The 14,789-nt window shown below is 39.3% G+C and overlaps 1 protein-coding gene across 14 annotated transcripts in view; it reads right to left on the reverse strand.

Annotated features, from left to right (window-relative positions):
- Positions 1-8,450: 8,450 nt before the first annotated feature.
- Positions 8,451-14,789, reverse strand: part of ATRX (ATRX chromatin remodeler) — a 251,139-nt gene continuing 244,800 nt past the window's right edge. For 13 of the 14 annotated variants that reach the window (XM_019716363.2, XM_074323977.1, XM_074323981.1 and 10 more), the window contains 4 exons: positions 14,054-14,179; positions 13,190-13,285; positions 12,561-12,689; positions 8,451-11,308 (listed from right to left, as the gene is read on the reverse strand). In XM_019716363.2, coding sequence (XP_019571922.2) covers positions 11,030-11,308; positions 12,561-12,689; positions 13,190-13,285; positions 14,054-14,179 — 630 coding nt within the window. In that variant the 3' untranslated portion in view covers positions 8,451-11,029. The remainder of the gene's footprint in view (positions 11,309-12,560; positions 12,690-13,189; positions 13,286-14,053; positions 14,180-14,789) is intronic. The other variant, XM_019716366.2, reaches the window with a different exon arrangement.

Raw genomic sequence — 14,789 nt, forward strand, 5'->3', positions numbered from 1 at the left:
ACGCTCTTGCCGTTGCCAGATGCCCCAACCGTACCCCTCTTGAGTTACATGAACATCAAGTTCAAATGGGCAACCAGGATCTACTACTTGTAGAGCCTGTGCCTGCTGCACTGCCCGTTTTGTGGCAACAAAGTCTTGCTCTATAGTCTCTGTCCAATCCCACAAGTACCCCTTTTCTATCATGTTATACAACGGCCTTGCCATTTGTGCTAAATGGGGTACAAACACCTGCCAATACCCCAGGAGACCCAAATACGTCTACAGTTGGGAGAACTTGGTCAGCTGCGGAAAGGCTTGTATCTTATCAATAATTGCTTCATGTTTGACCTTTGTCTTACTCAACCACACAACACCCAAACACACAACATCCAAAAACTTGACAGATAAGCCAGGGCCTTGGACCTTTGCCTCGTTCACCGCCCAGCCACATGACTTCAGGTGGTAGAGAAGAGAGGGAGCTGCTTGATCTAAATCTGAAAGTGAATCAGATGTTAGTAATATGTCATCAACATAGTGAAACGAGATCACAGAGGATGGGTGATCCCACTGTGCCAAGTCCTGGGTTACGAGCCCATGGCAGATAGTGGGGCTGTGCAAGTATCCTTGTGGGAGGACTTGAAAAGTCCACTGCCACCCGTCCCAGATAAAAGCAAACTGCTCTTGACACTCAGGTGCAATGTCAATGGAGAAAAAAGCATTTGCCAAGTCCACTACATAGTGATACATTCCCAAGCAGACAGTCAGATGATCCATCAAACCGTGAATTGCAGCGTGCAAGGGTGGCGTCTCCTTATTTAACTCCCTATAGTCCAAAGTCATTCACTGGGTCCCATCTGGCTTCTTGACAGGCCATACTGGGGAGTCAAAGGGACTGTGCGTCGGCCTCACGATATGTGCCTTCTCCAATTCCAAAATTGTACGACCAATCTCCTGCTGTCCTCCCAGTAGGCGGTACTGTCACACTGTAACCATGCACCAGGGCTATGGCAACACTTGAGGAGGGTGGTGAGCATGCCCACATGTCACCGCTTTCACCACCCGGATCCGGAGACGGAACTCTCCTACCGACATCTGTAAGCTGAGGCCATGTAGCATGTCCACCCCTAGAATATATTCCGGGACGGGGAAGACATAAACCTTGTAGGTACGGGGCGGGAAGCCTTCCTTTACCTAGTGGTAAGGAAACAGCTTTTACAGTCAGTCTTTCCTCCATAGCCATCAGTGCTGATTGCTGGGCCAGGGAACAGTTCTGGGTTCCCATAAACAAGACTGCAGTCTGTGCCAGTGTCAACTAGGGCCAAAACCCTCTGCACATTAGAAGGGGACCAATGTATGGACAGTTCCACGTGGGGCCTCTGGTCCCTGCTCGTCCCCTCTGACCAGGTACCTTGGCCCCACCCCTAATCAAGCTGAAAGGAGTCGGCCTCAAGTGGTTGCATAAAGTCCTGGAGGGACACAGGTCGTGCTTTCCCGGACTTCCCCTTTGGGCTTCACTGGAATTGCTGTTCAGGATGCAACTATTTCCAAAGTCCAAGAGTGCATTGGGTTGTCTGTCTATCTTCTCTCGATCGACCCCTGCTGCCCCGAGATCATGCCACATCTGTGTGCGTGTCACTCTCTGAGGCCGACCTTGCCCCCTTACTTTTGATTTGGGCTTCCAGGTCTTAACTTCTCAGACCTCCTGTCCTAACTTCCCTTGCCGCCAGCTTTCAACATCCCCCAGGGTGGCCATGGCAGTTGTAACTTCATGGATCCACCGCCCCACATAGTGTGTAAGGATGGCAACCAAGGATCCAAAAGCACTCGCAGGTGCAGTGTCCAAAACCAGATCTCTCATGCTGGTTGTAAAACGCTCGTGATCCGGCCCCCGCATATTACGGCTGAAAATAGCATGCCTCATCCCCATTTCACGGATGATTTGAGTAAGTTCAGTATATGATTGCCATTTACTCGCAGTGTCTGGAGGCTCGCCAGCCTGTCCCCATACTGTGCATACAGCAGCAGTGAGCCGCTCCATTAGACTGTGGTTGCCCTGGTCTTGGGTCAACCTATGGCAATTCTGTAACTTTTGTCGCAGGGACAGATGCACTGCCACAGAGGCTAGCTTTTCCATTTCGCCTGGGAGCAGAGAATGCTGTTTGCCCCTTCATCCCATAAATGTAGCAGCCAAGCCAAGATTGGCTCTCCAGAGCGCTGTTGGCACAGCCTCCCCAGCTCCTGCAGCTCAGTGGGAGTGTAAGGGGTGTAGGTTGTGAACTCAGTCACAGCTGGGTTGCCGGCAGCAATGCCCCCGGGGCCCAAAGGTTGCTCACGCTTTACCTTTTGATTCAAGATGGGCCGAGCCTGGGGGTTGTGAGCTACATTGTCTCCACTCACATCGTCCGCCTCTGCCTCAGAGTCTCCACTGTGAAGCTCCTCGTCTAACAGGCGGAACCGAGCTCCAGTGCCTCCCACCAGGACTGCTGGTCCAGCACCGGGGCTATTCCAGCAAACGCTTGCTCCGAGTCATGCTGCACCGCAGTGAGGAACATCCAGCCCACAAGGCCGGCTGTACCCTTCGCCTCCTCCGGTAACTGCTCAGCTGGAACCTGCAGGGCCCTCTCCACGATGGCTGGAGAGCCACCCATGTCCTCCCACCCTTCCTCGGTGGTCCAACTCCTGAGAACAGTGGCTACCGGGCACCACACACTGTGTGGGGGCCACATGTCCTCCTGCCCAGAGTCAGACGCCATTCCTACCTGGCTGGAATCCTGCTCGCCGCTCCAGGTGTCTGATTGGGTGGAGGCCTCGGTGTAAGATGTCCACAACCCTTGGAGCCTACAGCAGCAGCAGATTACCAAAATGAAGGCGACGCCTTCCATGGCAAGAGGGTGGTGTGCCATCCGGAGGCTTGAGTCTCTCAGGCAGACCGCGCCTCCTGTTCTGGTGCGGCTCCTCCTGAAGCTCAGCTTTCATATGTATAAACTGCTCCATTACCCCTTTGGGGATTCTGGCTGGCACCACACCCTGCTCGCTGTGCCATGTGCCTTGTGGGGTCTCTGGTCCCGCTCCCCACATAAGAACGCAGGATATGGCTAGACCCAAAAGGAACACCAACGGAGCCATGGATGGGGTTTCATACCACTAGTCTCGCTGGAGGCTGGGTTGGAGATACAGGAAGCAGACTCTACATGATGCGCGACCCGCCGGCCGCTTCTCTGCCAGCCAACCAACCAACCCTCTTGCCAGCGTAGCCACGGCAGTTGTATCAGTGGCTAATGGCTAACCGGTAACAGCTGATGGCCTGAGCCAGCAACTTTCCACATGAGGCCAAGAGCCTGGAAACTGCTCTCTGTGACTCTGTCCCCACAATATAATAAATTATAATAATATATAATATATATAATGTATTATAAATATAATATAAATAATATAATATTATAAATATAATATAAAATAAAATACCAGGTCTTACATTAATTTTTGCTCCAAAAGACGCATTAGAGCTGATGGTCCGGCTAGGTCTTATTTTCGGGGAAACACAGTAGACTTTATCAAGTGGAAAAATGAAAAATATACTTAGTTCAGAGTACTTTTTTACCGTTAGGATTCTCCATTGGCCCCTAATTGAACTTGTGCGGAAGCCACTGCATTAAAATGAGTTCTGATATCTTAAAACATATTTTAAAGTATTCACACTGGATTTTTCAGGCACTTCAGTTTGGAGCACAGAAGGAAATAAAAGGAGAAACCCAAACCCTCTAGGCACCACTGAAGAGGGACAGAAGTTAGTGCCTTGAAAACACTAAGGGGGAGTATTCTGTTTCTTTAAGGCCTTGCTCAAAGTAAAAACAGGTAAGTGAGAGTTGATAGCCAAAGAACAAAATAACACTGTACTCTAAATGGATTGCAAAAGGCTGGTGTTAAATTGTAGTTCTAGGAAGAGTTGTAAGCTTGTTCAATGGCAAAAGCATAGAATCAGATACAAGCTTTCGAATCCTGCTTCTTCCAATTAGTCGTGTGACACTGGGAGAATTTTTTTTAAAACCTATTTGCTCATCTGTAAAACAGGAATTACAAAAGTGACTAGTCATCGTGCCTGACACAAAATCAGCATTCGAGAAATCTTTATTGCAGTGTGAGAAAAGATTCAGAGAGGTGAAGTAACTTGTCCAAGTGTATACAGATAGAACCAGGCCCTCAAATTCTAGCATATTAAATCATTTTGCTGAGGTTTTTTTCAGTTCTTTGGAAATATGTAAACTATTCATGGTCCTTGTGGCACATCTTTGTAACTCAAAAATAGTCGCCTCTATCCTAACAGAGATCACTGCACAGAGTTTTCTGTTTGTTGCCTTGTGACTACAGTAGCATTTCATTTGAAATAGAGGATTTTGTAGTATGTGGTACATCAACTTGCTTCATCTGTGGAAGGCTGATTATTCTAATCTTGGCCCTGAACGAAACTGAGATACAGAAAATGGAATAGTGCTTCTGGATCCTAGTCGTCTAAACTGTGCTGAGTATGGGAAAAGAAGAACCTTTTAAACAAATTAAATATCCCTTTGAAACAAAATCCTGAAGCCAATGCCCTGGATACCAAATTAAAGGCTTAGGGAATATATCAGGGGTCTTCCCATTTTACAGTTGTCACACAGGAATTTCTTTCCCCTTCATTTTGGTTCACATACTCCACTTCCTACAAACAGTTCTCATTTTAAAGCTTAGTTCAGTACCAATTGTTCTGCAAATTTGCTTAATGTGGTCTGGCACATTGAAAAAATGAATTGGAATACAAGAGTAATTGGGAGCATTTGAATGGAGTGGAATAAGTGGAACAGAAACTAGAAGACATGGGTGCCCTTGGACTTATCTTACCATCTGGGACTTATTTTTTTTCCTGATTGTAAAGGGAGAGGGCTGGGCTACAGGGTCTCTAAGACCCCCTACCACCTCTAGCGTTCTGATTCTATAAGCTCCCCTCCCACACTAAGGTATTAGAATATAAAAGGGTGTGGGGGGGAGCTGGGGAGGGAGATAGTTTGGTGAAGGGGAAAAAACTGCAGGCCGGCACGTCGTCATCTGAGCTTAGCACATCTTGAATGTGCAAGATATGGATGTGGGAAGAGAGAGTGGGAAAACGAGCTAATAGAATAAAATGTTTACTTTGCTAAGGATAGGGTCCAAGCAAGCTTGCATCATTAAAACCTTTGAAGCCCAACCTCCATGCAGTATTGTTGAAAACCTACAAAGAGCTGGGAATTAAGGAACAAGACCTCAGATGATTATATTAACGTTTCTTTTCTCTTAAGTTTGGTTTTGTTTTCATTGAAATGTATTCAGCAGGTTAGACACAGGCTTCTACCTGCTTTGCTACTGGCATGTGGGGACAAGCAGCTACAGAAGAAAAAAAAAAGGATTGCTATTTCACTCTTTTATTAGTTTTCAGTTTTTTTCGCAAGATTTGACATAGTTTTTGTTGCAAGATATAAAATCTGCCGCTCAAAAAGTATGCCATGTGTTATTACGAGTCAACATAAATAAATATAAACTCCTACTCACTATAAACTTCATCCAGACCAATTTAAATATTGGCCTAATTCAGTTATGAACAATACAATGGGAAGTTACCAATTATTTGCTTAAAAGCTGACCTTACAAAAGGTGATTTGTATTTACCTTGATGTTTTGTCATGTATATAATCCAATCAGGCAACCAAGATATAAGAATCAGATCCTTAAACATGTTTTTTTCATTTTCTGTAGTTCCAGAGGCAGTAACAAACAGCTCTGGGAGTGCCTCTGGGCAAAAGATAAAGGAGGTTACAGCTTGTGGAAGTGGTAATTAGAGCCAATTACAACTTGACTTATCTGCTTTGTCATTAAAATGCCTGTCAGACCTCTCATTTTTCTAAACAGAGGAAAAGAAAAGGTATAGCTTAGTGGGGGGAGAGGGTTGGCCAAAGGGAAGGGATTTCTAATTCTATTCACAAACTTACCATGTAACCTTAGACAAACACATTGCCTTTTGGATTCAAACTATGCTTTTCTCAGTTAAAATCTAACTCTTGGAGCTAAAAGGGACCTCAGGAAATAATCTGCTCCAGTCTCCTGCCATCAAGAAACTAAGGTATTATTGTCCCATTTTCCAAATGAGACGTGAAAGACCCAGATAATTCAAGTAACTAGAATGTCTTCTGCCTCCTAAGTGCAATGGATTTGATTTTGGTCTCCCTTTTAGCTTAACTGTCATGAGAATGAAATTATTCTCCTCACTTTTCTCACAGATGTTGTATACATGTTAATACATAATAACCACAAGGCCCTTTGAAAATACCAAAGGAAGCCTATAACATTAAGAGATACTAGCACTTGGAATAGATGGGTCTCAAGGAAAACACGAATGGATTTAGCCCTTTGAAGAACTAGCTTGAATAAATAGAATTACACTTAGTTAAAAGGACCACTTACTTTCTGCAAATATGTATGAGTATAATTAAGAGTAACAACAAATTGAGAAAGAACAGGAATGCCATTAATAGATTTATCATCAGGTTAGAGAGAGTAATCAAAAGAGCAGGTGAAATTTTCCATGTAAAACAAAAAATCCTGAACAAAGTGGGGTCCTTGGGGAATGGTAAAAGGGAATTAACGAGTTTTTCTTACAATTTAAAAATTCTATACAACCTCTTTTTGCCTTTTGTCCTTAAAATTATCTGCAGTCTGGCCACTGAATGCCGGGACTCATTATCCACCGTCCTGTCTCCAATCTTTCTTCACCTTGCATTCTAAACCATTCAAATTACCCTACCCAAAACCCTACCCAATCACCATCTTTACCAGCTACTTTGAACACATCAGCCTTCTCACAAACCCTTATCCTCCGTATTGAATTACTCATTCAGTATTTCAAAGCCCTCTATCAGTCCATTCTAATCTAGTCTCTTTCCCAATCCTTCTCTACTTTTGTTCTTTTTCTTTCAATACACTTTCCCCTCATATACCTGAAACAAATCCCATCCTTGCATCTGATAAGTCATCTCTCTTCACCTTTCTTGAAAATCAACAGGTATTTGATGTGAGGGCTATATGGAAGGAGCTGAGCCTATTTAATAGGTAGAAATCTTTTCCTAGTTATTTGATATAATTAGCTAAAGGAGATTGGAGCCAAGCTCTCTCTTCTTTCCGTGTTTCTATCAGGGAGGAGAAGCAAGGGCAGAAGGGTCTGGAGCAGAATGTGGAAGAGTGCTGCTGAGTAGAGACTGCTTGGAATATGTGCTAGTTCCGAGTATTTATTCCTTCAATTAAAGCTTTGTCTTTAATAAAAGCCTCAATTTCTATGGTCTTCCTTGGTGAAGTTGTGTAGTAGTAGTCCCTGTCAGAGACAGATCCCTAGAGTGGGGGAGGGTGGGGGAAGGGTGATTCCCTTAGTTAGCCAAGTAGGCACAATGGTGTCAGGAAGATTATTCCAGAGAGGGTGGCAGTCTATATTGTAACTTTATGGCAGTACATACTTGGGGGAGTAAAACTCTTAGGCATGGGTGGGAGTGGGCATTGTTATTAGATCCAACATGAGTGATGTGGGCTGTCTGGTTGTTACCTGGCAAATATTGAGCTTGGAAACAGTATGTATTTTGGATTTAAAATTTTTATTTACCTCCATGTAACAGTATATATAAAACGTAGCACACACAAAAAGCATTTCTGAAATTTGGGATTGGCACAGATTACAGTGTTTTGGGAAAAAAAAAAACTTCAATTGTGAAAGAATTTTCATCTCTAAGGGTAGATTTGATTTCAAGATAGCCAAAAGTCACTTGAGACTAAGTCTGGTGAAATAAGGTAGATAATAATCTGAACATGTTTTTAGTGAACTAAGGATGTAAAAGGATGACCTATCTTAGAGTGTCTACAAACCTCACAACATGCCACCCTCAAAAGAAACAATGGTTACTGGGATAAATAAGTAATTGTTATTAAAGTTTGGTTTGGGGCACAGATATGTGTATCTGATTTTATGATACTAGAGGGGGAATGGGCAAAGCTAAGGGAAGACTACAAAATATTCAGCTTTTTTGGAGGCCAGGTAATAAGGTTTTCCATCAACTTACTATGGCTTCAGGATAGTAAGCAGCTTTTGTTATCAAGTGTGGATCAGCAGCTCTGCTTGACTTAAAATGAGTGATGCAGCTGTTGGGAAGCAGAAAGTGGTGCTGGATTACACAGACAACCAAAACTAACACAAACACACACAGGCTTCCTGGTACGTAAATTATTTTTGAGGTTAAAGATCTCGTTTTACAGAATTTAGTATATAACAGATTAAAAAACCAAATTTCTTGACCTCCCAATATTAAATAACTAAATGTGCAAAAGAACCACCATTAAATAGGGCTTCAAAAGCTATACACTTTCTATGAAATAATATATGCAGATTTTCAAAGCTGTGAAAATTCAATAAAGAGCACAACACATTTTGGTCACTTTATTAAATGATATTAAATAGTTTAAGTTTCAACTACTAAACAGCACTTTGAATGGTGAAAACACAGATAGTATTATTGTCATACTTGAATGCTTTTCTTTAAAAACACAATTCCAGTCCTTATATATATTACAAAACAGCCTTAAAGGAAGAAGTGACATCTTTTCTACAGTACTTAAGATACTCAATACAGAACTGAAAAGCAGTCTAACAGAAACAAAGGCAAGTCTTCACAGCTGTATGATTTCAGCAGCCAAAGCTGGATGATGGACCGAAACATTACTATACAACTGGGACAAAACATATACAATATCACAATACTAAGCAAAAACGCTTTACACCCAAAGAAATAAAACAGGTTACAAAATGTGGAGAATTTAGCAGGCAAAACTGTATTACAAGCAACATTTTAAATCGTCATTTTTTAAGCCATTGCAACTATTTAAAACAGCTAAAACAAATATAAAAATGAGCCTTTTTAGTATCTTATTGACGTGATTTTGTCTTTAAATATTTGTTAAAGCTTGATGTTATACTCAAAGTACATATTATGTAGCTAAAATGTCAAGTGAGAAGAGTGTATGCAAAGTGGTCCAAGTTTTATTTCAAACTCTCTTATTCCAATTACTCCTTCTATGTATTATTCTTTAAGTCATAGTTTCATCCATGGTGAAAAAGGTTTAGAAGTTTGCCTAAAATTTTCACATCTATGTCTTTGAGCAAGTAATTAGACCATGTTGAAAGTTCCCAGGTCTAATAAATCAGGTTTAAAGTATTCTGGACTTGTAGAAATACCAACTGATAACAGTTGGCCAGAGTGTACTGTCTTCAAATATGTGTCTCATAAATCTTGTCTTTTTCATTTCTCCTAAAGTAAGCACACATCTCCCCCCTACCCCTGCCAATTAAATAAATTTGATTATATGGCTATCATACTATTCAAATATATAGACTTTGTTAGTGATAATTCGTCACGGGGAGGTGGGGGGTGGATCCACCAAACCTCACAAATTCTGTATCACAAACTTAGTGCTCTTGGATGTTTTACTACTAGTTCTTTTCAAGATAAAAATGGAAATCTCTTAATCATCCAAACATCTCAAAACAGTTTTAGCTAATGTTAAACTGATTCTAATCCAGTGATACATAGAGCAAATCGATCCTCCACCCAGCTTTCTTTTTTCTGGAATTCCTTAGGTGTTTCCAATACCTGTTACATCATCATCTCAAAAATGTCTTTGCCATGTTGAATTGACTCCCATAGTCAAACAATCTTTTTAAGAAACTCATGAAACCAAATTGTACATGAATAAACTTATAGGTTATTTTTTCAGGCCATGATTAAGAAAACAACATGTAATGATTTTCTAGTAAAACCTTATGAAAGGGTATTTGATGCATTAATTTTGATCAGAAAATTGCCTCACAGAAAAAAAAATCAAACTTTGAGACATAATTTAAGAAAACGTAGGGAAGTTGAGGAAAAGAACATGATGATGAAGAAGAGCATAGAAGCCAGTGATTTGTATCTTTAAGAGGAATTAATTCACAATACTGACAGTACTGGGAATTGTTAAAGCACATTCCTCATGTGAACTTAAAGTCAGCAATGGTTCTGCCATTTTGATGTTGTTTATAAAACAGGGTGCGAACCTAACAACCACAACATCATCCTTAACCTCTTAAAATGCTAGAACTTGATTTTGTTAGATCACATCCCACTGCCAGCAACAGGATGAAGCACTAGCACTGGCACCAAGCATTTAAGAGATGTGCTTTATATTAGTGCCAGGAGAGAGAAAATTCATGTGTGGAAGATAATCCATAACCCTGAAATTTTACCAGTAATTATTTCAGCACATATAACTGAAAATAAAAAACGGCAGAAAGACTAAAGAAGAAACAGGAATTCTCTTCTTAGGCTGTACTTAAGGCTGTTTACATAATGCTAAGATAACTGAAAGACTCCTCCAAGTTTTAGAGCAGTAGTATTTAAGAATATTGCACACAATTCTGTGTTAAAGATAACCCTTAGTTTCTAACTTTCAGTCACAGAGATGATATAGCAGGAGCCCACTTTCAGACTTCAGTCAAAAGAAGATTAAAACCATTTCAATCACTTTAATCAAGAAATGGATTAAGTATAAAAGTATTTAATAACTTGAGGAATCAACTCTAAGAACTCAGCTGTGTGTTTTTATATGTAAAGAATAAACATATAAATCTGTATTCTTTCTTAAATTTATCAATTTTATGGTCGCTAAAAGCAGGCATAAAAATTTAGAGAGGAAATCTGTGGAGTAATTACTGTTATGGAAGAACTTGTTTTCACTGAAAACAATTTGAAATATCTTCTGTACTCAATGTGTGTAAGAAGATTCTAGGCAACATCACTGACAAATGTCAGGAAGAAATGGTACGCCCTATTAAAAAAATTAATGTGGAAGATTGGCATTTAAGGGGACCAAACTATTTATACAGTTGAGTTCTGTTAAGTCATTGATTCCTAAAAAAATAAAAGATCTTTCTATGATTTTAACAATCCTTTAAGCTTTTAGTGCAAAATCACATTGATTTCCCTTGGGAAGGTCCTGGATTTTTGCTTCTCATTGGGGGTGGTGCACGCTGTAATGGAGGTGGCTGCATACCACCAGCCACTGACTGATACATTCCTCTCATATCAATCTGCTGGTAGTTAGAAGGATTCATGATTAAATTTGGAGGCTTTGGCATCATGAGGTGACCTAGTGTTGCTTGTTGATAAGTCATTTGTTGCTGTTGCTGCTGATTGTACTGCTGCTGGAGCCTTCGGTTCATAAGTATTCGCTGAACACAGCTGATTAACTAAAGAAAGAAAAGGGAGCTGTTACAAGTGCATGACCTGTCTCAAAGAGGCAAGTATCAAGTTTTGAGTTAAAATCAATTTGTTAAGGGGGGACCATACCAAAAGGAAAACACATTATTATTATCACCATTACTAATTTGATGGCATTCACAGGACCATTACTGTAGAAACCAGTTAGTAACACCATTTAGGGCTAAATTCTCTTAATGACTTGACTATTGTATTGCAAGCAGCATTTAGGTTAGTTGCCATAGTAACCTGTTCCCGCACTGTGATTAGTCTCAAGTATTAGTTACAGCACTTTTTGTCAAGTCTCTCTTCTTTGTCATTCTTTTGAATATTTCACATGATGACAGACAAATAAACATTTTTAGTGACAAACACCAAAGAGAAAAAGCACTTGCAGTGGGAATAATTCTTGTCTGGAATGTCTCAAATTTCCTAAGATAATTTAAAACCACATAATTCTACAGTGTTTTCTAAGTAATATTCATGCCACAGAAATTGATTCCCTAGTGTCCAGAGCTGAAATTTTCCAGTGCAAGTAGATGGCTGGCAAACGACTGCTGGGAAAGATGATCAAGGATCCTCGAATATGCCAGCCTTTTTATTTTTTTAATTTTTTTTTTAACAAAGTAACATTTTACTTTTATTGTGATAAAATATGCTAGCCTTTCAAAGAATAACATAATTGACGTCAATAATGTTGTAATAACTGTACGGTGCCAGGTGGGTACTAGATTTATCGGGGGGAATCACTTCATAAATTATATAAATGTCTAACCACTAAGCTGTACACCTGAAACTAATGTAAAGTAATATTGAATGTCAACTGTAATTGAAAAATAAAATAACATAATTTAGTAGAAACCTGTGTCATATATCAGCTATAGGCCACTCTTTACTCTCAAATTAAATATATTAAAAAGTATACTTATTTGGGGAAGTTGTTTAAAAATGGTAAATGTGGTAAAAAGTCTAGGAGAAATTCCTTTTGAGATGTTCAGGACATATAAAAAATAAAATTATATGGAAGAAATCCTATATAAACTTCAAGGGGACCCATTTGGGAAGATGTTGCTCTTTTTAACAAAAGATATTACCTTTACTTGACATTACTAGGTTTTTTGACAAAATTTCTTCTGGAAATAACCAATGACCATCCATCCATTCCTATGAGGGATGGTTATTGACACAGGTCACACAAACCCAGTATTATAAACACAACCGAGAGATAGTCAGAATTCTTACCATTTGTTGTTTTGTCAACACGTCATTGTAGATTGCTTCTCTTCGTTTAACATCAAGCTCCTGGCTGGCTTGTCTACTTAATGCTAATGCCTGTACTTGGGCCTCTGAGAGATTCATGTTTTCCTTCCACTAAAAGAAAAAAATTCTAAGTACTCCTTATTGCAGTAAAATAATTAAAGTACTTGAAGATATTCAGAATTTTTAAAGTTTTTTCCCCCTTTTTCCTTTAGTCTTTTTAGAGAAAACAATGATGTAAAAGCAGAGTACTATGTTGTTCACTGTTGTACAAGGGTTGGCTATCTCTGGAATGAAACTATTTGGATTTAATTTGTGCAATTGGTAATTAAAATATGTTTATGTAAAACAATGCATACATTTCTATGATTGATTTCCCAATTCTCAGATTTCAACCATTTCTCGTGTCAACATCCAGGTAAAATTGTTGACTTATGCTTGGAACTATTATCCAGTCTACTATAATAGTATTTTACTATTACAAGTTAAGTTATAAGAATTATGTTATTTTCCCACAGAAGTAGTGAAGCAAATGACAATTAAAAATTAAAATAAATGGTGGGGGGAAGCGCATAAATTGCAAGCTGAAGTAAAACAATTGCCGATTAACTTACTACAGCTGAAATTATATCTTCAAGAGGCTGAATCCTCACTGCTGTCACACTGTTTGTTGCTTCCACAACTTTTTCTCTTCCTTGATTAATGAGGTCCTAGAAGAATGCAAGAAATAAGTTATACAGGATATATAAAATACAGCATAGTTTTAAAGTACAGGGATCCTTCCTCTTGCCAATTTATAGCACTTGGTTTTAAAACTCTTTAAGTAATTGAAAAGAACAGCAAACTTCAGCATCAATAAAGTGGAATAAAACTCATCAATGAGGGTCTTGTTAGGAAGATAAAAGTTTGTTTTTTATTGCACCAATAATTCAATAATTCAAATGACTCCATAAGTACATTTTAAAAAGGAAGCCACAGATTCAATTAAGTTATTAAATTACTGGTATAATAAAACAAAATTCTTCCTATTTAATTCATAATGGATTCTAGTTTTAAATCACTTACTTCATAATACTGGGCATTATATACTTAATGCTGCATCTACATGGCATTAGAATGTAAATCAGTGTGTGTATTTATCCTACTCTCAAACTTTAAGCAAGCAATTTGTTTATTCAAAATATTTTATAACTGAACAAAGCACTATTTCCCTAGCCAGTCAGCTGCCCTATTGTTCCTTAATTAAAATAATTCAAACTACATTAATTCAAGGCCTGATTCCCTTGTGCTCTGAATAAATCACATTTTACTACACTATGCTGGTTCAGAAAGGTCAAAAAATAAAAGAAAAATTTCTTAGTCTATTCGGAGGTAATCTTTTGGAGAATGTGATATTCCTGCATAGGGAACCCTCAACAACAGGGCACTTGAAATTGCCTTTAATTCAAGTTAAACTACTTTTGTACTTCACAACTTACCTCCAGCTGTTGATTACTCATTGCTGACAGGGCTCCCAAATTGAAAGGAATATAAGGAGTTTGAGAGTTGAAACTGACAGGGGGTAAATTGGTCCCAGTTGGTATGTTGAAACGCATGGTCAGTCCCTAAAAACAAAAAAATTATGCACTTCCACACTGTGATTTAAGACTTGAAATTCTACATCACCTACTGGTTTAGAAAAGAATCCACATTCTCAGATCTAGGAAATTATTAACACTCTTCCACACACAAACAAAACACCCTTTTCACCCGAAACCAAGATCTTATTACATGGAAAGCTTTAACCCCTAAAGGTGTACTCTTTTTCTGATAATTCCCACAGAATGGGGCAACTGAGAGAATTATGATGAGACTCCTAACATCACATTAACGTTAAAGAAGTTTGGTACAATGAGTTAGGATTCAGGTATTAGGATAAAATTTCCTATGCTCAGGCACATTTTTGCTCAAGTGGGTTGGTGTTTAAAACAGATATGGAACTATTTTAAATACTCGTAAAGTTGCTGCTGGAGATTGACATTAACGTCTAAGAACAGAATATTTTTGTGTTGTGATACATATTCAGTCAAAATTTAGATTCTATAGTATACATGCTGCATTTACTCCTACCTCAAACTCTAAGCTTCTGTATGTCTGTTATTACAGTGAGGGTGTTGAAGGGAGTTAAGTGATGCTAAATATATACCTTCCCAGTAATCTCTCAATTCAGCAAGT

This window comes from Rhinolophus sinicus, chromosome X, assembly GCF_036562045.2.
Source record: "Rhinolophus sinicus isolate RSC01 chromosome X, ASM3656204v1, whole genome shotgun sequence".
Taxonomy (NCBI): Eukaryota; Metazoa; Chordata; class Mammalia; order Chiroptera; family Rhinolophidae; genus Rhinolophus; species Rhinolophus sinicus.